The 22,522-nt window shown below is 33.8% G+C and overlaps 4 protein-coding genes across 6 annotated transcripts; 1 reads left to right on the top strand and 3 right to left on the bottom strand.

Moving 5' to 3' along the window:
- Positions 1-324: 324 nt before the first annotated feature.
- Positions 325-4,356, bottom strand: LOC113862679 (protein ROOT INITIATION DEFECTIVE 3). The gene is made up of 9 exons (XM_027495800.1): positions 4,248-4,356; positions 3,960-4,164; positions 3,744-3,857; positions 3,410-3,543; positions 3,148-3,295; positions 2,340-2,539; positions 1,501-1,631; positions 603-856; positions 325-509 (listed from the first exon to the last, which is right to left on the bottom strand). Exons 2-9 carry the CDS (start codon positions 4,161-4,163, stop codon positions 333-335), a joined length of 1,362 nt encoding a protein of 453 aa, XP_027351601.1. The 5' UTR covers position 4,164; positions 4,248-4,356; the 3' UTR covers positions 325-332.
- An 827-nt stretch (positions 4,357-5,183) lies between these two features.
- On the bottom strand, positions 5,184-8,437 carry LOC113862678 (pentatricopeptide repeat-containing protein At3g46790, chloroplastic). 3 transcript variants are annotated; one of them, XM_027495798.1, is made up of 2 exons: positions 8,259-8,437; positions 5,184-7,907 (listed from the first exon to the last, which is right to left on the bottom strand). In XM_027495798.1, the coding sequence occupies exon 2, from the start codon at positions 7,792-7,794 to the stop codon at positions 5,815-5,817; it is 1,980 nt and encodes a 659-aa protein (XP_027351599.1). In that variant the 5' UTR covers positions 7,795-7,907; positions 8,259-8,437; the 3' UTR covers positions 5,184-5,814. The 3 variants fall into 3 exon arrangements, with proteins under 3 accessions (XP_027351599.1, XP_027351600.1, XP_027351598.1); XM_027495799.1 differs by lacking the exon at positions 8,259-8,437 and adding an exon at positions 8,047-8,203 and having other exon boundaries at positions 5,185-7,907; XM_027495797.1 differs by having other exon boundaries at positions 5,216-7,907; positions 8,190-8,321.
- A 6,656-nt stretch (positions 8,438-15,093) lies between these two features.
- Positions 15,094-16,574, top strand: LOC113863065 (F-box/kelch-repeat protein At3g06240-like). Its single transcript, XM_027496465.1, has one exon. It carries the CDS (start codon positions 15,113-15,115, stop codon positions 16,274-16,276), a length of 1,164 nt encoding a protein of 387 aa, XP_027352266.1. The 5' UTR covers positions 15,094-15,112; the 3' UTR covers positions 16,277-16,574.
- An 823-nt stretch (positions 16,575-17,397) lies between these two features.
- On the bottom strand, positions 17,398-21,541 carry LOC113862817 (F-box/kelch-repeat protein At3g06240-like). Its single transcript, XM_027496040.1, has 2 exons — positions 20,282-21,541; positions 17,398-19,204 (listed from the first exon to the last, which is right to left on the bottom strand). Exon 1 carries the CDS (start codon positions 21,497-21,499, stop codon positions 20,303-20,305), a length of 1,197 nt encoding a protein of 398 aa, XP_027351841.1. The 5' UTR covers positions 21,500-21,541; the 3' UTR covers positions 17,398-19,204; positions 20,282-20,302.
- Between the last annotated feature and the right edge of the window lie 981 nt (positions 21,542-22,522).

Below are 22,522 nucleotides of genomic sequence, written 5' to 3'. Positions count from 1 at the left end.
CTAATTCCCTGAACATACGGGAAAAGTCAGATTAAGTAAAAACTCCCCCTTAATCCCTGCCGTTCCATATACCAACCTAGTCGTAAACTATGGCGAAATCAATTCATGAAAATAGTCCGACTGCTAATCATGAATCAATGGCCAAATCTTTTTACTAATGAATTCTTTTAACTTTAACGTATGAAGATGAAAGTTCTTAAATACATTATCAAAGAAACAAAAAAAAAAACACACACACACACACAGAGGGAGGAAGAGATATATAGAGATGCCATGCCAGAGACCTAAAAATTGTACCTCCAAAATTGAAAAATGCCTGCAAGAAAAACATCTTATTTGTCATTTTCATCTAAGGTTCTAGCTTGATTACCATCCAACAGCTCCTTTACACAAAATTGATGCAAGTTTTCATGCATTTTCTTCCATTGGTTAACCAATTGCATTGACCTTTGACAATCGTGTTTTAGTTTCTCCATCTCCATTTCAGAAGCAGCAACAGAGCCTTGATGCTGAACATAGGTTTAAAAAGAGATTAAAACACAATCAGGATCAGACAATGCCTATTCTTTTAATAAGACGAGTAATCATCAAGACACACTAACCTGAAGTTCCTTAATGTAATTCAATATCACATGAGAACTGAGGTATGAAACATCCGTGGATCTCCTGTCACCCACAAGGCTGATAATAGTCTTCATATCGGAGTCTTCATCTGTTGAATTTGCATATTTTTCCAATGGAGGGGGTAGATTAGCTCCCTGCTTTCTTGAGGATGCTTGTACATTAGAAGATATGTGATTACTAAGGTCAATTTCTCGTCTAACAACAAGAATATTATTTACAGGTCCTGCAGCATCCAGAATAGTTTAACATTAAATATAAATAAATGCATGCTTAAGTAGACTCAATATTGAAAACAACCACGTGATTGATGCCACCTCATGAAGGTGATTTAGTCATAAAAAATGCCATCTAAGAAAAAAAACTTGACTACCTCTATGAGCATCCAAGTTCCAAGTCAATCACATAAAAAGACTTGCCTGATCACGCAGAGTACATTGAGATAAAAACAATGTATCGTAATCAACGGGAAATAACAGTGGAGCACAAATCAAAAGGTATTTAAGTTTATGAAAAGAAAGGCACTATATAAATACTGTCAATGTCCTTCGAAATAAGTAATAAGAATTAGGTCAGTATTTGTCTTAATGAGCTAATCTCATATGCAAACAAAAAGCGTACTTATTGTATGTAATGGCAATTGTTTTAACATATAGCACATAAATTAAGTTGTCACTAACAGGTTCTAATTTGGAAAATAAAGAACTTGAGCATTGATAGAGCAGCAGTTCACACCATAAAAAATGATTATAATAAATAGCACAAAATAAGAGCATTAATAAACATAGATATGCAATCAGAAAGCTCTTTCTGCAAAACCATAAAATAAAAAAATCACAAACCACAAGCAGAACCATATTTCTCAAAGCTCATACACAATACCTTTCACATGTCTAAACATGCGTACAATGTTACGAGTTCTTGTGTTCCAAACACGAACCATTCCATCCTCTGACCCAGATATCAACAAATTCCCACTCGTGTCATACGCTAAGCAAGTAACTGCCTTGCTGTTAAAATGAGGAATATAATTAGTTAAATGACACTGCATAGCTTGAACCAGCTTCATTGTAATTGGCATGGCCAGTATGAAAGAGGTATCTGAGATGTTTAAAAACAAACTAAAAATTATAAAGAATGTATCTACTTATGGATGATAAAGGATAGTTCATTTACTTGTTTACCACATAAATCCTTATGATCAAAATATTCTAATACATTTTTAAGTATCACGGTGGCTTCAAATTAGTATTGATATGTGTGGGGGATATTTCAAAATAGTTCAAGCTTAAAAAAAATTACAGTCAGCTCTGGTTAAAAACTAATAATTTCACCATAAACTATCTCACGTTTATCAACCGTTGTAATCAGTATGGGAACTAAATGAATGTTGCTTGAATTCATCATAGCTAAGGATTAAATTCTCTGCGGACCCTATATTCATTGAAGTTATTGATGAATTCTTAACAAAACTGAATGCTCCTAAGTCCAACATGTTGCTCTCTAAGAACTATACTGTTGCAAATACCAAATATGTTGCCAGAAGGAAGCATCAACATGTGTTAAACACATTATCCATTTTCACAATATATTTTGTACAATCCAAAATAAGACAAACGGGCATAACTGAAGCATATTTGAAAAACTAACATCATGAGAGGAGGCATCCATAGGTGTCTACATTTTAAGATCAAGACAATAATAGGAAAAAAGATAACCTGTGGTTAGAAAAAGAACCAATGATATGCATCCCATAATTATTAGTAGCAACGCTTTCAGTGTTAAGGGCAGCAATAAATATCTTTCCATCTCTACTGCCAGCATAAAAGACGTGTTCAGCAGGATCCAATGCAATGGTGTCAATTATTGAAGGGAATACTATATTTCTTAGCAGTGTTCCCCTAGATAAGCTCCATATCTAAAAAAGAAAACAAATTACAATCCAGAATCCAGATCAGTGAAATGCAAAACATACAAAGTACAAACAGCAATCATCAAGACTTATCCCACCAAACAGGGTTAGGCACAATACAATAGAAATCATCATATGTGTGTGCACAAATCAGTTGAACAGAGGCAAAGAGCCAAAGAAGATGAATACAGATCTGATCAGAAAAGGGCAGAACCACAGACAAGTTGCAATGAACAAGGAAAGAAGTTCTGAGGTTCTTTTTTATTTTTCAGCAAATGGCTTTTCCTATGTACAGTGGAATCATATGATTTCACAGATTCCATAAACAATCCCACCAATCACATCAAAACACATTTTCCATGTGGATCGATATCATGGGGAGCAGGAAACGCCATAGGACCATGTGATCCCACAATCAAAATTGCAATTTCGACAACAATGTTCTCAACCCTTGTCACCCAAAAACAAGAACAGCTAGATTCCACCCATATTAAGTAACATTTATTGCTTTGGTAAGTCAAAGACGTTATAAGTAACCATAAATGATTAGAAAATACAAATAGTATAAGCAATTCAACTCGGCAATAGTAAATATAATTCTTGGGTAAACATACCTTACAGGTCCGATCCTCTGAAGCTGACACTATAATTGCATTGCACCCTCCATAACCAATCGCAACATCTGTTACACGCAGGGTGTGCTCTGAAAAACTATACTCATAAAGATTACTGGCTTGCTGACTTCTCACATCATCAAATATCCTGAACCACAAAATGCAGGGCAGCATATGCCATAACAGTCAGCACTGCTCCTAAAAGGAAAAATCAGTGCTACAGGAGTAAAAAAAAAAAAGAGACAAGAAGAGCATCAAGTACATGAAGAGGGACCAAACTCTTACGGATCCATCTTCAGAACCAGAAATCAGCAGCGAGTCATCTTCAGAGAATACTAGGCAAGTAACAGCCCTAAAATGAGCACGCCACTTCTTAAGCAACCTACCAGTTTCAACCTTCAAAGTAATGCACACAACTCAGTACGGCAAAGTAAAACAAAAACAGATAAATACCCGCTTTCAATTCATAATTCTCCACAACCTAAGGCCGCAAAAACATCAGCAAACGTTTAGATTAACTTATTACTGAAAAGCATCAATTTTTATTTTGATGCAAAATGGTTCACAACTGGGAAAAAAGGAAGAAGAAAACTCACATCCCACAAGTATATGTCACCAGACAAAGCTCCACCGGCTATAAAGGTTCCTGGGTGATTAGCGGCAAGGGGCTTAATGGGTTCAGCAGGGAAGCTCTTAACTTCAACTTGAGGCTGCAAATTCATCATGCAAAAGTGAAAATGTTATTATTTTCATTATTACCCATATTTCATCATCATCATCGAAAATAATAATAAAATAAATATAAAAGTGACCTTGGACCAAGACCAAAAGAGAACAGAACCAGAGGATGCGGAAGGTTCTCGAAGCTGAGAGGAAGCAATGAAGCGAGCACCAACGGAGACGAGGCCATGAGAAGGGGAGGAACAGGACTTGTAGCGGAGTTGTTCAGCGCCTGTGCGAAGGTCCCAACACCCAATTCCACCATCAACAGAGGACGATGCCATAACAACCTCCATCCTTCCTTGGAATCAGTTCCTACTGTAAGAGATTTCAACGTTGCATCGTGGAATCACAGAGTAAGAATGAAACAGAAACCCTACCTTGTTAGCAACAGTACGCGGTGGCGGGGGTGCTTCTCTGGTAATGGGGCTGCACCATAAACCTCAAGGGTTTTGACTTCGGAAGACACACCAAACAAAAAGAACGAACAGCTAGGGTTTTCTTTTTCTTCTTTTAAAAATTTAAATTTTGTGATTCTATAGAATTGTAGTTTTATTTGGAAAATTATTTTAATTTAATTCTTATGCATACAATATTAGCGTTAGTTTGTTTAAATGATAAAGAATTTAATTTTACTTAAATAAATAATTTAAGTCTTGTATGCAAAGAATGTCGTGCTTAAGTATATAATTAAGTTGGGATCGAATGTAATTTTTAAACATTAAAAATTTTAAAAACAACAATTTTTTTATACTATATAATTCTTCATATATTATTATTATTATTTTACCTTCTAAGGTTTATACGAAGTTATTATAAAAATTATGAAATTATATCGATAATTATTATTACACGGATGAAAATGTGATTTACATGTATTTTTATTCTTGTATAATATATTTTAATTTTTATATTTTAAAAGTTTAATTTTCAGTTTTTACAATTTTATTTTATTTTATTTTATTTATGGTTAGGAACTCAATTTTAGACGAAATAAAATTACAAGAATTTAAAAACAAACTTTTAAAATAAAAAGGTCAAAGCCAAAATCAAGCTAAACTATAAAGATGAAATTTTATTTAAAAAACTAATTCTTATAGTTGATTATGCAATGGATTATGTTGTAACTCCAATAGACAATGAGAACCAAGGGTTGTCAATTAAAATTGTCGTTGCCACAAATATAACACTTTCAAGTACCAATGCATAATTGGATGTAGTAGAAAAATTTTAGCTTTACTTCGATATATGTTGTTTCTGCACTTGCAGTAAAATTAATCTAAGACAACCTAACACTAAATTGATAATGAGTATTAGCTATTAAATATATTTTGAACTTTGTATTTATATATGTATGAGGGCATGCATGTGCGCATGTGGGCACAGCAAAAGAATATTATTTATATGTCAAAAAACATTCACTCAAATACAATTAGGATTAAAAAGTGTAAGCCTAACTAATTCACAGGTGGGTTTTTACATGGAAATATTTGGAAATGATCCCTAATGCACCACAGCACGTTCGGCTAGTATTCAATATCAATCCATACAAGCCAGAGAATATATCTTATCTTCCAGATTAAAATATGGACATAAGTTCCTTCAACTTAAAGAGGCTAGATTAATACTCAAATATGTGTAAGCAATTTTAGTTCATGTCATACATCTACACATAGCTTTATCGATAGTATAGCTGAACCAGAAATTGGAAGGTATACCGATATGTTATTGACCTTGCTTTATCAACTTTGCATGATGTCAATGATATTCTGCGACAAATCTGAGAAGCCTAAATACCCATGATGGGATGCATAAGAGCTCAAAATCCAGAAAGACATGGATCAGTGAATTCATCACAATTGAGTACACAGCGTAGCAAAGCTATTTATGTCTTTACCCAATAGCATAAACTTTTGGAAAAATTAATTCTTTGACATGGTATAAAAGCTACCAGTAGTCACCACAGGAACAAACCCCATCTCTAAAATGATGGAAGCGATTCACATCTCTAACAAGAATTTCTCTATTGGCAAATTTAGAAATAAACTTTGTAACGGCATGACAGTCTTCACATAATCTCAAGTTTTTGGTGATCCTTATGGTTTCACCTTTTGCGGTATTAATGAGTCCGAAAGCAACAGCAAGTTTTTCGCTATGTCCCAGTACAATTCTTTCCTTTTCTTCTTCATCAAGATCGTAGAGAACAACATTTGTCTGAGGGACATAACCCTGATCCTTCATCTCAGTTGACAATTTAATTAGCAGAGCACGGAGCTCTTCAATTTGTGGGTTGTACTCATCAACAGAGACAAATGAGTATATCTTCCTTTTCACTTCAATCCAGCTGCGACCTGGAAGCTTTTGCAGGCTGCGAGCTTCCAATAGCTTCATCACATTCTTTGCTTCACTCCACATCTTAGCTTCTGTATAAATATCTGCTAAAAGAACATAATTACCAGCATTCCTAGGCTCCAACTCAAAAAGCATAGTGCTTGCTTTCTTTGCAAGTTCAACATTACAGTGAATCCTACAAGATCCAAGAAGGGAACCCCAAACCGTGGGTCCTGGTTCAAAATGCATACTTTCTATTAGTTTGATTGCTTCATCTAACCTGTTAGCTCGACCAAGAAGATCCACCATACAAGCATAATGCTCCATACCTGGATGGATCCTATACTTACTAAGCATAGATTGAAACAAAATCTTTCCCTCCTCAACAAGGCCTGCATGACTGCAAGCACCTAGAACAGTCACAAATGATATATAACTTGGTGAAACTCCTTGGTGAATCATATTTTCAAAAAGTTGGATTGCTTTCTTTCCAAAACCATGCATACCGTAAATAGAAATCAAAGCATTCCATGAAACAACATCACGATTCTTCATCGTATCAAACACTCTTTGTCCTGTCAAAATCTCACCACATCTTCCATACATTGTTATAAGGGTGCTAAGAACTGGGAGTATGAAATCAAGACCCCTTCTAAGGATATAGCCATGAATCAACTTTCCTTGTTCTAATGCAGCAAGACCTGCACAAGCTTGAAGCACGCTAACCATTGTAACTGAATTTGGAACTGAATCACATGCCTCAAGCATCATTAACTTAAACAGTTCCAGTGCTTTCACAGGCATTTCATTCTTTGCATAACAAGCAATCATAGCACTCCATGAGACAAAGTTCTTGACAGGCATTGCTCCAAAAACGGATTTTGCATACGATACAAGGCCAAACTTAGCATACACATCCAACAGAGTAGTCATAACATGAACATTTACTTCATAACCATGTCGCAGAATATGGGCATGAATCTCCTTACCTTTCCGGAGAGGGCAGACTGACAGCTCCGAAACAACGCAAGCCTTAAGCACGTACGTATAAGTGAACCTATCTGATGGGATTCCAATCCAATTCATCTGACCATACAAATCTAACAGCTCCTCACCACAACCCACCATTGCCAGCGCTCGGAAGAGCGCATTCCAGACATATATGGTTCTTTCCTGAGTTTCATCAAATACCTTCCAAGCATTATCAATAGACCCAAGTTCATAGTACATATTGATAAGTTTAGAAGCTAAAAACGGGTCTTGGTCAAAACCATTATTGACAAGATGGCGATGAACATCAAGTCCATCAGATAGCGAGTTCTGCTGTGCGCAAGAATAGATTAAATGCTCAAATGTCTGCTGAGTTGGATTGGGCTCACAACACAGAAGCTCAAGGGCTTGCTTAAGGTTGCCTCCTCTGCATAATGATTGTATCAACTGGTTGTTGTTGCCCTTAATGTCTGTGACGGGGTTGGCTGAAGAATTCAACGAAACAAAAGAGACTGGCAATCTTGCCGAGACATGGGAAACATAGCAGCGGTTATTACTCTGAAATGGAGCTTGTCTGATAATTTGAGGAGTCTGAAGCACCCACATCAGACAATATTTTGTTGTACCTGATCTTCAGAAGGGTAACTCAATGTTTTTGCTATTTAACATGAATATTTGAATAAGTTCAGTAGTTTGTATAGCTCAAAGCTACGGTATACCTGTAAGTAACATTAAGAAAGAAACCAAAACAACTCAAGGTTAAACAAATAACTAGCATGAAATCGATATCAACAAAAATGAATGAAATATAGTGAAAAAAAAATTCTAAGATAATATAACATAAGAAGCAAGAGGCACCCATTAAGCTCTATAGCAGTTTTTACTTGAGAAACAACAGAGTTCCTAGGCGACTAATTTCATTTCATCACTGTAACCTTCATTTTAGTAATTTACTAAAAAAATAAAATAGTGTCCCTAATTGAATAAGGAATATAAATAACCTGATAGAATGTCCCAAGCAAAAACATGGAGTTAAAGAACAAAGAAATGAAGAAACAAGTTGGGGTTACCTGAAATTATAGTTGTGTGGTTCTAAGATATAAAAGCGTTAACAGTTTTTGTGTGGTGGATTAGTCTCTCTACTTCGTTACTTGAGCGAAATGCTCCCTGTTTTGAAAGAGAAAATCTAGACACTGGGCCCCATCCCACAGGACATAGAAATTCAGCAAATTTAGATATTTTGAAGAGTCCTTTTTTCAGAACCGTGTAACGAAAAAAAGTATGATTCAACAAATTTAATAATTTTTTTTGACGTGGGTTAAAAATTATATATTAAAAATATTAAATAATTATAAAAATATGTAATTAATATCTTTTATGAATTTGAGATAATAAAATAAAAAATTAATTTTAACTTCTGAAAATATACTTTTAAACACATATTATAAAAATCATAAATAAAATGCATATTTAGGTAATGTTTGTGATTAATATCAATGTTAAACAAAAGTAACTTTTATGCTAAACACAATCCAATTAAGATAAGAACTGGATATTTAGTTTTATTTTTGCTTAAACAAAAATAGACTCGCTCAAACAAAAATATGACAAATATTTTAATGTAAAATTAATTTTAAACAATTTTTTTTAGTTTAAGCGAATTTTGTAAATTTTTTTAAGTAAATCATGTTAGCTTAATCGAATTTTGCATCTTTATTCTCAATCTTCTCTTCTCCTTCTCCTCATGTCCAACACTCTCTCATCAATCTTTATATCCAACCTTCTTTTTTCTCTCATATTAAACTCCTCTATTTCTCTTCTAACTCCTTATTCCCTCCACCACATACCCAACTTCTTTCTTCTTCTTTTCACTCTTACCTTACCTCATACCTATATCTCTTTCTTTACTCCATCACCAACTCTCCACCCTCCTATCCCTCTACCACCACCCTTATACCATTGTTCTCCTTATCTTCATCTATCCTCAGTCGTATCTTCCTCTCACACCTAGCTTTCATATCTTCAAATGTACAAAATTCGTTTAAGCTAATTTTACATAAAAAAAAAACTTTGTCATTTTTTGCATTTTTATTTAAGCGAGTCTATTTTTGCTAAAGCAAAAATGAGACAGGACGTTCAATTCTTGCATTAACTGGATTAGACCCATATCCATTTTTTTACAATATTTGTTTGAATATTAAAATAAACAAAGGTCACTGTTCAAATATTTTAATTGTAAAAAACTTTTGATCTTTATGATATTCTATTTTAAATGTATATGCACGACCAACTAGTTCAGTTCATTTTATGATGCCCAAGTCATAATCAATATGCTTGAATTTAAAATATGGTTACAATAGATAATATTCTAAGAAAGGCAAGAGAAAATAAGTGTAAAACTTTTAGTCAATATTTTAATAAAAAAGTTGTTGGTTAAATCTTTATTACGTTTCAAATATGTTAATATTATTAACCAAAGTTTCTATAGTTGGGGAAAGGAAATTACAATCTAGATACATATAAATTTATGAGGCACACCATCTTTGTTCTTTTTTTTTTCTTATATATATATATTTTCCTTTTCTATAATAAATTTTTTATAATTTATCTTATAGGTGAAACTTCATTTTTTTCTTAATATCATGACTATTTTTATTTTTATCTTTTTCTTCACTCTAATCTTCTTTTTCTTTTCTAAGAAGTGTCATTATGGACAACATCCATCTTTTTTTTTTCAAAAGTTCTCTTTTCTTGTTCTTTCACTATGAAGTTATTTTTTATTTAGTTGAATAAGACATGGAATGGGTTGTATTAATGGTTTTTATTCAACATTTAATAAGGTTGTTATATTGAAAATTTGTTGTCGTGGTTCATACTATTTGAACACACCCTGCTTTTTTTCATCTAATGTTTCTATCATGTTTTTTAAATACATTTAATTTATCTCTTGAGTTCATACCTTTTTCCCTCTCATTTTACTTTTATTCCTTTATTTGGTTTCCAACATTTACCAACTTTTGAGTTTTGAATTATTGTCGAGGTTTTTACTGTAATGCTAGTGATCTCATGCTATGGAATCCATCAAATGATGTCCCAAAACATATACAATATTATCATGTTGATTATATGAACAAATTTCTATATAGTTTAGGGTATGATCCATCAAAAAATTACTATTTGATAATTATTAAAGGATTTGAAACAAATTGTTACTACTCTGACCTATGATCTAACATGGAAATTCATATCTAATATGGAAATTTGGAGAACTTGATTTGAGATTTTCTCATAGAAAACCAATCCATGGAACAAACTTGAGGGTATCAATTTTATTGAGGCAGATGTTGAGTATGAATTTTCATCGGCTGAGTCATTCTTGAATGGAGCTTTTCATTGGTTGGCTTTGATTGACAAGATACATTTTGATGCAATTGTTGCCTGTGATTTGATAGAAAAAAGCTTATTCAAGATTCTTATGCCACATGATTTAACCATAAAATATAAAAGTATAACATATGAATTAAAGTTGACGGTATTGGAAGGATGTCTTAGTTTGTGTTACTCGTGTGATAAACATAAAATGACTAAGATATGAATGTTATTTAGCACGTTAAACTTATTTCCTCTTAATGTTGTCACTATGTGTGCAGTCCTGATTGACTAGATAAAATATTTTAAGCAAAAAAAAATAAAATTAAAAGTAAGGAAACAGGACCTAGAACAAAATGTTTTGGTTATTTTGATAAAATTTTGAGTTCAAAAGGCCTAAGTATTGACTAAACCCTCATTTTGGTCCTCAAGAGAGTTTGCGTCTTGCATTTTAATTCTTAAAAAATTTAAAATATCATGTTAGTCATTGACTTTTTTATCTTCATTGTATATTAAGTCCCTAAACTTAAACGCTATTAATAGACAGTAACGAAATGCTGACATGTCACATTAAGTGATATGGTCATTGCTTACGTGGCAAAATGATGCGGATGTGTCATGTTAAGTGACATGTGTCATTAATTACATGGCAAAAACGACGTTGTATGTGGTATAATATATGTTTTCATTTTATTTTAGTCCTTAAAATTATAACTCATCAGACATTTTAGAACTTAAGATTGTCATTGACAGATATTTTAGTCCCTGAGATTGTCACCAATAAGCATTTTAGTCCATGGGATTATAACTTGTTGCTTTCTAGGTTTGTTTTGCTTTCATCCTCATATCTTTCCTTCACATCTTCTTTAGCTTCTTTTGTGTGAATGTGATTACACATTCTTCTTCTTTGTAGTTTTCTTGTGTATATATGCATACATTTATATGTAGTATTTGGACTTCACTTGAACACAAAATCTTGAGTTATAGGTGATGAAGTTGTTATTGGTGTAAGGACAATCTATTACATTGGTGTAACTTGAAGATATACTGTTATTGCTCCCATTCATCTTGAATTGTGAAAAAGAAACGTGAGCAAACACAATTTCTAAATTCTAATATACTTTTCCTAGCACACTCTTATTAGCTGAATTTTTGGAGAATAAAATAATTATGAATGTCTCACTCCTAATTTAATAAGGCAGACACATAAGATTGCAGTTTTCAATAAATATCAATAATAAAGAGAATGTTAGAGTTAATTGTTGGCACTCTTTATTGTGAAAAATGGAAGTGAAAAGTTGTAAGTAGAATGAACGACAAGATACATGAAAAATGATACTTTCACTTATCTTTTACTCTCCAGTCTCCGCTTGCTAGCCAGTAATATATATTTTTTCAAATAAAAAAAATGAGATCACTAGTATGATGCAGGGAAAGATCAAGTTTAGTGGTGGATTAAATTTCTCATTGGTTAGGGTAAATGTTTGATGTCTTGCTTACTCACAATTAGGATTTCCACCAGGATTTTATAAAATATTACGCAATTTTATAGCTTAAATATTATAGAATGTCTAATTAATATGGTGTCATTCACAATAACCTCATGTTTCGTGCAGGACATAAAGTATGCATGGATATTATATGCAGTTACCTTGATGTGCTTGCTTTTCTTCAAATGGTAATGCAGCTAGCATAAAGCATAATATTTGAAGGAGAAAGCCACTAAGAACTAGTGTATCTATTTTTAGTTGTGATTACAGTTAAAAGCAGAGTCTAGTTATGTTGCAATGTGGGAGCTAGTAAATTTTAGTTGCATTTAGTACATGCTATTTGTCATTTTCATTTTTTTTACCCTCTGAATAGTGTTATTATCACGTTTACTATTTGACTATGTTCCCTGCTTTAACATGGTTTTAATGTTTAATTTCTACTTATTTTACCATATTTTAGGTGTTTGTTTCATGAGTTAATGTGCTTTTGCTCATTTCAATTTATTGTTCTGGAGATATTTTTAATCTTAATCATTTATGAGCTGACATGGGATGAATGGGTTAGAACTATTCAACTTGTTATATGAATTGGTCTTACATGTTGTTTGTTAACAGATGTTCACTATACCAATCTAGTGTTGATAAGGTGTCAATCATAGTTTCAGTATGATATCCATGAAGTTACATTGATTGCCCAAGCAAGGATGATGGTCCAAGGGAAGGATAAATTAGAACATTAGAAGAACTTGTATACCACATAATGAGCAAGGACATTTCAAGAACTAAAATGTCCAATGAGTTTGTTTGGGATAAGAAAAATTTTCTAAGTTAAAAAATTATCTTGAAGGAAACTACATTTCAACAAGTTTTGAAGGTCAAGAAGGAGTCAAAAGATAAGCCTAAACATAAGAGAATATTGAAAGACCATCCAAGACCTTTAGTTTTATTAAAAGGGACACATTTCGTGCTATTTTAGAAGATTTTTTGTCATATTGTTGGTTTTTCTCTAAACTGCTTGAAAGACAAGAAAATATTCAAAGTCCACAAAACTAAAGGCTTTTTCGAGTAGTTTGAGGGGCTTCCAAGTCACTGACACCCAAAACTGCTCAAAAAACAGGACTAACAAGAAAAATTCTAAGTCCACAAAACTAAGGACTTTTTCGAGGAGTTTTCAAATCACTGACACCCAAAACTGCTCGAAAAACAGGACTAACAGGAAAATATTCCAAGTCCACAAAAACTGATGGTTTTTCGAAGAGTTTTTGAGGAGTTTCCAAGTCCCTGACACCCAAAACTGCTCGAAAAATAAGAAGTGGTCAGAAAATATTCTAAGTCCACAAACCTGGCTAAGCTCTAGATTTCCTCCAGAATTGCTCGAAAAATAGGAAGTGGTCAGAAAATATTCTAAGTCCACAAACCTGGTCGAGCTCTAGAGTCCCTCCAGAATTGCTCCAAAAACAGAAATGAGCAAAGAAAATGTTCTAAGTCAACAAGACCAAGACAGGCTCTCAAAACTCCAGAATGGCTCGAAAAGAGAAGTCAAGAAGAAACTATTCTAAGGCCATAACATCAAAGGAGCATCTTAGGTTTCTCCCAGAAATACTCGAAAAATAGAAAAAACACGAGTCTTGATAGGTCAAGTCATTGAAAAAATCCAAAAAGCAGTTACTAGCAGTTATCAAACATTCACTACTACGCAAAGGAGATCGTGGGCGATGGCAGTTACGAAAGAAGTCCTAACCAACAACACGATCACAAGCAATCGTGGATAATAGGCATCAACAGTTGAAGGTAGTTACTAAGAAGTGCCCGCAAAAGGAGGAGAATGGTGATGGTCTTCATGTCTATAAATACTCCAAAGCACCATTTTACAAATGACGACTTTTTGCACCCAGACACCGCACCTAAACTCTCTGAGACGCTGAAACCCTGCACCACGCTAGACACCAGCTACAAGGAGACTCACGGTGGCCGTCGTTCGCCGTTGTGAGGAGTCGTACGTTTACATTCCAACACCTTTACATTCCTGCATTTACATTCTGCATTTCAATTCAAGTTTCTTCGTTTGTTTGATTTTGTTCTTGTTTCTGCAATTCATTGCTTATTTCATATTTTTCTGTAATGAACCTCTATGTTTGAGTCAATTCTGCACGTTTAATATTCACTATTCTTGCTAAATTGCTTAATTTACGCGTTCATTTCACTGTTACGTTAACAACACATTTAAAAGAACACAAAGAGGACCTAAATCCAGTCCCTATATTGATCTTTGGATTATTTGTTTACAATTGTCATTTTTCACCGTAAACAGAGTTATAATTTCAAGAACTAAAATAAAATAAAAATATATATTATACCACATAACATAAGTATTCTATTACTGTCTGTTAACGTCTAGGTCTAGAGACTTAAATGCTCGAAAGAGATGAAAGTCAAGAATTAACGTGATATTTTTAATTTTTTAAGAACTAAAATACACAACGTAAATTCTATCAGAAACCAAAATAACAGTTTAGTCTCCAAGTATTTATAGTGAAGTAATCCTTGTTTAGTTCTTATTTCACAAAATTTTTATTTTAATATAAAATAATAACAAAAATATAATAAAAATTAAAATGAGTAGGTTTTTAATTTAAAAATTAAAGTGAAAATTTTATTAAAAAAAAAAGTTCAAACTGTGATGACAAGCGCTTCCTTTATTTGAAAGAGTAAAAACTTCCAATTACAGAATATAAATTTATTTTGTCCTTATATTGAAACTTTAATACGAAAAAAAAGTAATAAAATTTTAAAGAACTTTCAATATAATATTCACAAGATACAATTTCGGACAAAATTATAGTGACATTTTAATGTGAAATAATAAAATTTAGTTTTTATTATAAATTTTATTTTTAAATTTTAAATTAAAAATTTAATTTATATAATTCACTCTTATTTATAAATTAATTTTTATATATACATTTGATGAATAAAATGTATATTTTAACAAATTTGAAAATAGGTTGAATATTTAAGGGATAGTGGTGAAGTAATGGAGTAGCCAATGTTTTCGTTACTGAAACATGAAGAAGGAGAAGAACCGTGCTCACACTCTCACACTCCCTCACGAGTTGATAGTAGAAATTCTCTTAAGGTTACCTGTGATATCTCTCTTGCGATTCAAAAGCGTGTGTAAATCATGGCTTTCTCTCATTTCCAATCCTCAATTCGCTAAATCCCAATTTGACCTAGCTGCACCACAAACCCATCGCCTTCTCCTAAGATCAACTCATTTTTACATCGAATCCATAGATGTAGATGCATCGCTTCACGACGATTCCGCCATAGCCTATCTCCCTCTCCCTCTTCCATCACCCCCTACCCCTCGCCGTCGTGAATACGCTATCGATCGTTCTCGCGAGAATCACGAGATTTTGGGTTCTTGCAGAGGACTCATACTCCTACACTACGAGAACGGCGATCTCTTTGTGTGGAACCCATCGACAGGTATCTATAGGCGTATGTCACATTCTTATTGCGATTTAACCTACGAATTTCTCTACGGTTTTGTGTACGACGCATCAATCGATGACTACTTGCTAATTCTCATTGAATTGTACAATCCGGAAGTTATTGCGTCTGGTTGGCCAACTCGAATCGAGTGTATCTCCTTCAGAACTGATTCATGGAACCGCGTTGAGGACGTTAATGGTCGATACAAGGATCTCGGGTATGAATTCAGAGGGGGGTCACTCTTGAATGGGGTTCTTCATTGGTTGGTTTTCTCTGAGGATAAAAGGGTTCCTTTAATTATTTGCTTTGGTTTGGTAGATAGGACTTTGTCAGAGATTCCTCTGCCACTTGATTTAACTGTGCAAACTAAATATGAATTATATAGTTTGAGAGTACTGGGAGGGTGTCTTAGTGTGTGTTGTTCGGTTCATGGCTGTGACAGGGATGAAATATGGGTCATGAAAGAATATAAGGTGCAGTCTTCTTGGACTAAGTCCTTTGGTATGTATACTTATGACATTCCTCACAACCACTTTTCCCCCATATGTGTGACCAAAGATGGTGGAATCTTTGGATCGAATTTCTGTGGAAGATTAGAGAAGCTTAATGACAAAGGAGAGATACTTGAGCATCTCACATATCGTAGAAGTAAAGGGTTGTATGGGGGCAATCTACAGTTTGCTTTATATAGAGAGAGTCTCTTACCACTCCCAAGTGTCATTGGGAGAAAGTAGTGAAGTTGACCAACAGTAACAGATAAGAACACTTAGGGTATGCGATATTTTCCAATTCTTATCACGATTATATTCCCGTGATGCGGGCTATCTACAGTCTGCAATGGGCTTGCTAGGACATTAGGTTGTTGGGCTTATTTTCTACTCTATACTCGGGATTTAACTTATTTTTGTATGGTTCTTACGTTATATTAATGTTCATCATGTAGTGGTTACTGGCCAAAGAGTCAATTGCAGTGGTTTTCACTTTGATTCAATGATGTAGATGGGCAATTATTTCAATACATTGCTGTTGCCTTATATTTCATCCTTTTTTCTTGATTCCCGATCCTAACAAAAATTTTAGGATCTGAATCTTTTATGCTTGGAAATTGCATTGTATAGGTTCATTGCTTCATGTTTTCCTCTGTCGTTGTCTTTTATTTTATTTCTCACCTGTCTCCTCTGCATACTGCGTTGTTTAGTTGAAACTTGTTTTGTTCGTATGCTTCTGATTCATTACTGCCCGCTATTGCTAGTAAGGTTAGCAAATAGTCTCTCTCTATGCATAGCAAAAAGTAGAATTCACCTGGTGTTATAGATAATTTGAATATTGTATTGTTCATTTGGTTGATGACACCAGCTCACTTATTTTTCTGATGAAGCCGCTCGTATTGCAGCTTTATGTTTAAGGTAAATAGGAACCTTTCTGTGAAATTTTTTTAATTAAATTTTATCCTTTTGATGTTATTCTGAGTTGATTATATCATATATATGTGTGAATACGAGTATGGGAATCAGTAACCATGTGATCATAAGATGCTCCTTTGCATTGGCCTCATTCCAACCACGAACATTCTTTGTTATTTTCATTTTTGGTTTGAATGATATTACTAACTTAATAAGATAATTTAACTAATAAATGTGTTAGAGAAATGATTCAACAAATACATCAACCACCACCACCAAACTTTATCTCACTAGGGGAGGTTGACTACATAAATTAGTGAGGTAGGCTATGGCTATATGATCACACGACGATTTTGACCTTGGTCAAAAATTTAATTTCAGAAATATGATTAATAAACAAAAATGCACCTGAAATAGGTTAAAATAACTAGGGCTTAACTTGAAAACCATGCAAAATAGGGTTAGAGAAATAGACTGCAAACATAATAATAACAACATTTATAGGAAAAAAGATACAGAAGATAAATACTATGTACTAACTCCAACTAGGACTTGATAACTACTACTTTGAAACATTATTAAACCCGAAGAGTCAGTTCAGACTTCGATCTTACAGGAATCATCACTAAAACAAATATTAGTTTGCATGGAAACGAGATTGTTTAATGGTATACATGACATTCTCTTCTAAGTGCCACGCTTTCTGCTCGCTGAAGGCAGTCATCATTCGAAGTAAAGCTGGGACATCAGGGTAACTCCAATATTTTGTAAATGTCACCGTACTAATTAGGCACTGTTGAAGATTTTTAGCTTTAAAACCGTGATATTATAAAAACCACACCTGAAATCGTAGTTGGTTTACCCCCAAATGTCATTTTTTCTTGTATAATTTTCCATTCAAATTGCCATTGATTATTCTGACTAAGCAAGAGGAAGACATCTGCCATTTTCCCTTAGCATGGTAAATTCAATCAACAAAACCTCATTTTCCTCACAATCCCATCTATCATTTTCATGTGGTACACATTCAGCTCGTAACTTTTCTTTTTCCAAATGCAAGATGCATAGGAATAAAACAGCTTAAAGAATCAGAGAGCAATGCATACCCTGATTTTCGTTTCTCACCATTGGTTAACTTCGCTTGTCTCCCCACCATCACTCGAGAATGACAATAGACTCTCTGTACATAGCAGATTGTAGATTGTCTGAGCACAACCTATAACATCCACTAACATTACCAAATGCGCGATGCTCAAGCAACTCTCCTTTCTCATTCAGTTTCTCCAATCTTCCACCCACATTTGACCCCCCAAAATTCCACCATCTCCGGCAACACATTGTTGAAATGGATCACGAGTAAGGTCAACAGTAGATATAACAACAGACTCTGTCCAAGATGACTGCACCTTATATTCCTTCATAACCCATATTTAATCGTTGCACTCTCTTGAACCGAGCATCGAACACGTAGACACCCTCTCATCACCCTCAAATTATACACTTTACCAAATCAAAGGCAATAATCTCTTGAACCTTCCTACCATCATAAACCCTAAACACCAACCGGTGAATAGCGCCATTCAACAATGACCCATCTGACCCATCTCCGAATTCATAACCCATATCCTTATACTGAACACTGATACTCTTAATACAACTCCAAGAATTAGCTTTGAAAAACATAAACCTCGGGCCCAATCAGCGTCAATAAAATGAGTATCGCTCAAATCCACGATAATCACCAAATAGTCATCGGTCGCAGCATCGTATCCAAAACCGTATAGACAATCGTACATGTCTCCAAAATATCCGTCTAATATACACTTGTACATACCGTTTGATGGATTCCATACGATTAGATCACCTTCTACGTAGTTGAGGAGTATACCGAATTAATTCATATTATAGAATTATAATTTTAAAAAATTAGTTTAATGACAGAAGAAATCAGGAAATTATTAATTTTATGAAATATAAAAATTGTTTGTTGTATAAAATTGATAAGTAAATATAAAATATCTAAATAATACAAAAGCATTTATTATAATACGAAAATAATGGTAATTTATTATGCAGCTAAATATAATCTTGTCGATGTAGGAGATAATATGAAAGGAAATATATACAAGTTATTCTGAAGTTCTAATTTATCCTTCCCTTGAACCATCATCCTTGCCCGGGCAATCAATGTAACTTCGTGGATATCATGATGAAACTATGATTGACACCTTATCAACACTAGACCAGTATGATGAACATCTGTTAACAAACAATATGTAAGATCAATTCATATCACAAGTTAGATTAGTTCTAACCCATTCATCCCATTCCTTACGTTTAGCTCATAGATGATTAAGATTAAAAATATCTCCAGTAACAATAAATCGAAATGAACAACAGCACATTAACTCATGAAACAAACACCTAAAACATGGTAAAATAAGTAGAGATTGAACTTTAAAACCATGATAAAGTAGGGAACATAGTCAAACAGTAAACGTGATAATAATACTATTTAGAGGGTAAAAAAAACAAAAATGACAAATAACATGTACTAACTGTAACTAAGATTTACTAATTCTTACACTGCAACATAACTAAACTCTGCTTTTAACTATAATCACAACTAAAAGATAGAGACACTAGTTCTCACTGGCTTTTTCCTTCAAATGCTATGCTTTATGCTAGCTGCATTACCATTTGAAGAAAAGCAAGCACATCAAGGTAACTGCATATAATATCCATGCATACTTCATGTCATGTATGAAACATGAGGTTATTGTGAATGACACCATATTAATTAGGCATTCTATAATATTTAAGCTATAAAATTGTGTAATATTTTATAAAATCCTACTGGGAATCATAATTGTGAGTAATCAAGACATCAAACATTTACCCTAACCAGTGAGAAATTGAGAAATTTAATCCAACATTAAACTTGATCTTTCCCTGCATCATACTAGTGATCTCATTTTTTTTTATTTGAAAAAAAATATATTACTGGCTAGCAAGCTGGAGAGTAAAAGATAAGTGAAAGTATCATTCGTTCATTCTACTTACAACTTTTCACAATAAAGAGTGCCAACAATCGACTCTCTAACATTCTCTTTATTATTGATAATTGTTGAAAACTGCAATCTTATATGTCTGCCTTATTAAATTAGGAGTGAGACATTCATAATTCTTTTATTCTCCAAAAATTTCAGCCAATAAGAGTGTGCTGGGAAAAGTATATTAGAATTTAGAAATTGTGTTTGCTCGGGTTTCTTTTTCACAATTCAAGATGAATGGGAGCAAAATGGTCCAAAGGATTGAGAACATTGCAATGCATACCCTAAACCTTCAGTGTCACAGTTAGTCAACCACAGGGAGTGGTAGTAGACTCTCTCTATACATGGCAGAGTGTAGATTGTCAGTGTACAACGCCTCAAAATCTCCATTAAACCCAAAATCCTCAACCACCTTTCCTTTGTCATCAAGTTTCACTAATTTTCTACGGCCCTTCGTTCCCAACATTCCACCACCTTTGGTGAAGCACAACGGGAAAAAGGACTTGTGAGGAATGTTTCTGGAAGTAGACACAACAATGGACTTGGTCCAAGAAGATGCCACTCTATGCTGTTCCATCACCCATATCTCAATCTCATCCCCTTTCCAAGCCCCTGGGTAACACAGAGCCAAACACCCTCTCATAACCCTCAACCTAGGACGACACAACCCATACATCGGAGGAAACAACCAAAACTCAGGTTCCGGGATTAATTCATCTGGGAGAGGAATCTCAAACAAAACCTTTTCCATCAAATCAAACCCAATAATCACACGCTCCTTTTTAATCTCAGATAAAACCAACCAATGAATAGCCCCATTCAAGTGCAACCCAGCTCTGAATTCAAACCCTAGAAGCTCGTACGGAAAACTAGCAACACCCTCACGCTTTACACTGCTCCATGAATTAGCTTTCATGGAGAAAATCTCAATCACAGTTTGATAATTAATCGCTGTTGCTATGAAAATTATACAATAGTCCTCGGTTGAAGCATCGTAACCAAACCCATACAAAACAGGGTGCCCAAAACCCTGTAAAAAGAGTTCGACAATTCCACAAAAGGGAGAGTGCGATACTCGTTTATGAACACCAATTGAGGGATTCCACAGAACAATATCACCCCTTCGGTAGAGCAAAAGAACGAGACCTCTGCAAGTACCCAATATTTCAACTCCTTCGTGATGAACACCGTGAAAGAGAAACGGTGAAAGTGGTGGAGGAGGAAGAAGGAGGTTTAAGAAGGAGGAATCATCGCGAAGCGATGCTTCAATGTCTAGGGATTTGATAGAACGGTTGGTTGATCTGAGAAGAAGACGATGGGTTTTTACTGCAGCTAGGTCAAATTGGGATTTAGCGAATTGGGGATCAGAAATGAGATTAAGCCATGATTTACAAACGCTTTTGAATCGCAGTAGAGATTTGACCGGTAACCTTAAGAGAATTTCCTCAATCAATTCGTGAGGGAGTGTGAAAGTGTTCTTTTTTCTTCTGTCATTCTCCATTTTCCAGTGTTAACAGTGTCGACACTGTTTCACACGCCCTCTGCTTATTCTACGTATATACATTTTCGTTTTAAGGAAAGGCAAAAATGTACCAGAGTTAACATCTATCGTGGACCGTTAGATTCATGTATGTTTTATTGTACGGCCCAGATTTTTAATTCAGGTATTGCTACTTTAGAATAGATTCTATTGATTTTTAAATTTTACATTGCAAATTATCTGCCATATCTGTAGTTGCTGTGCAGATTGCAAAATGGGCAAAAAAGCACTTTCAAAAAAATAATATCAATAACAAATGTTATATTATATTGTATTATATTATATTAGATAGGATTAAATTAAAATATTAAAACTAATCAAATATATGTTGCGAAGGATATACGTGGTATAGACTAAAAAATATTAGATGTAGTTGTGCAAGATTATGTGGTTTAGATAAATAAAAAATTAAATTTTTTAAATTAAAAATAAATTTCAATATGAAAAAAGTCACTCAATGTAATTAAAACTATAGTTTTTAAAAATATGTTTATTTAAGACAAATTTACAGAGTATTTTTAAAATTGAATGGCGGGATTAAAAATCAGGAATTTCCTCACTCAATATTCCTAAATTTTTTGGATATTGTTTCAAAACCTTACAATGTTAACAAGAAATTTTATTTATTGAATCTAGAGGCAATTTTTAGACTTATTCGTTTTGTCGTTAAAGTTAACCTGGCTTCAAATAAGACATCACAATCCACAGCTGAGGTTCAAGATCCTATATGCAGTCTCATACACAATCAAAAGTGTCCATTTCTACAACAACTCAATGATTTAAACAAATAATAAAAATTGACAAGATTGAATCTGATATAACCATATCCTTAAATTTATTACTAATACATGAATCATATGTCAACTTTTTCAGTAGTCACTATATGGCAGCACATCCATCCCCATGGTTTTCTATTCATATAATAATAACCATATTACAATTTCCATAAAGAAAGTTTTGTTTTTGGATAAGGTTCAATAAAGA

Source organism: Abrus precatorius, unplaced genomic scaffold (assembly GCF_003935025.1).
Source record: "Abrus precatorius isolate BTA unplaced genomic scaffold, Abrus_2018 Scaffold3, whole genome shotgun sequence".
In the NCBI taxonomy this organism is placed as follows: Eukaryota; Viridiplantae; Streptophyta; class Magnoliopsida; order Fabales; family Fabaceae; genus Abrus; species Abrus precatorius.
Note: the sequence above shows the minus strand (reverse complement) of the source record. Positions and strands in the feature narration are given on the sequence as shown.

Bases quoted from the DNA above. Each gene is read 5' to 3' on its own strand.
- LOC113862679 (XM_027495800.1), bottom strand. From the start codon at position 4,163: ATGGAGGTTGTTATGGCATCGTCCTCTGTTGATGGTGGAATTGGGTGT. The intron at 3,858-3,959 runs GTCACTTTTATA...ATGAATTTGCAG, and splicing joins TCTTTTGGTCTTGGTCCAAG to CCTCAAGTTGAAGTTAAGAG. The intron at 3,544-3,743 runs GTGAGTTTTCTT...ATTACTTTGAAG, and splicing joins GTGACATATACTTGTGGGAT to GTTGAAACTGGTAGGTTGCT.
- LOC113862678 (XM_027495798.1), bottom strand. From the start codon at position 7,794: ATGTGGGTGCTTCAGACTCCTCAAATTATCAGACAAGCTCCATTTCAG.
- LOC113863065 (XM_027496465.1), top strand. From the start codon at position 15,113: ATGAAGAAGGAGAAGAACCGTGCTCACACTCTCACACTCCCTCACGAG.
- LOC113862817 (XM_027496040.1), bottom strand. From the start codon at position 21,499: ATGGAGAATGACAGAAGAAAAAAGAACACTTTCACACTCCCTCACGAA.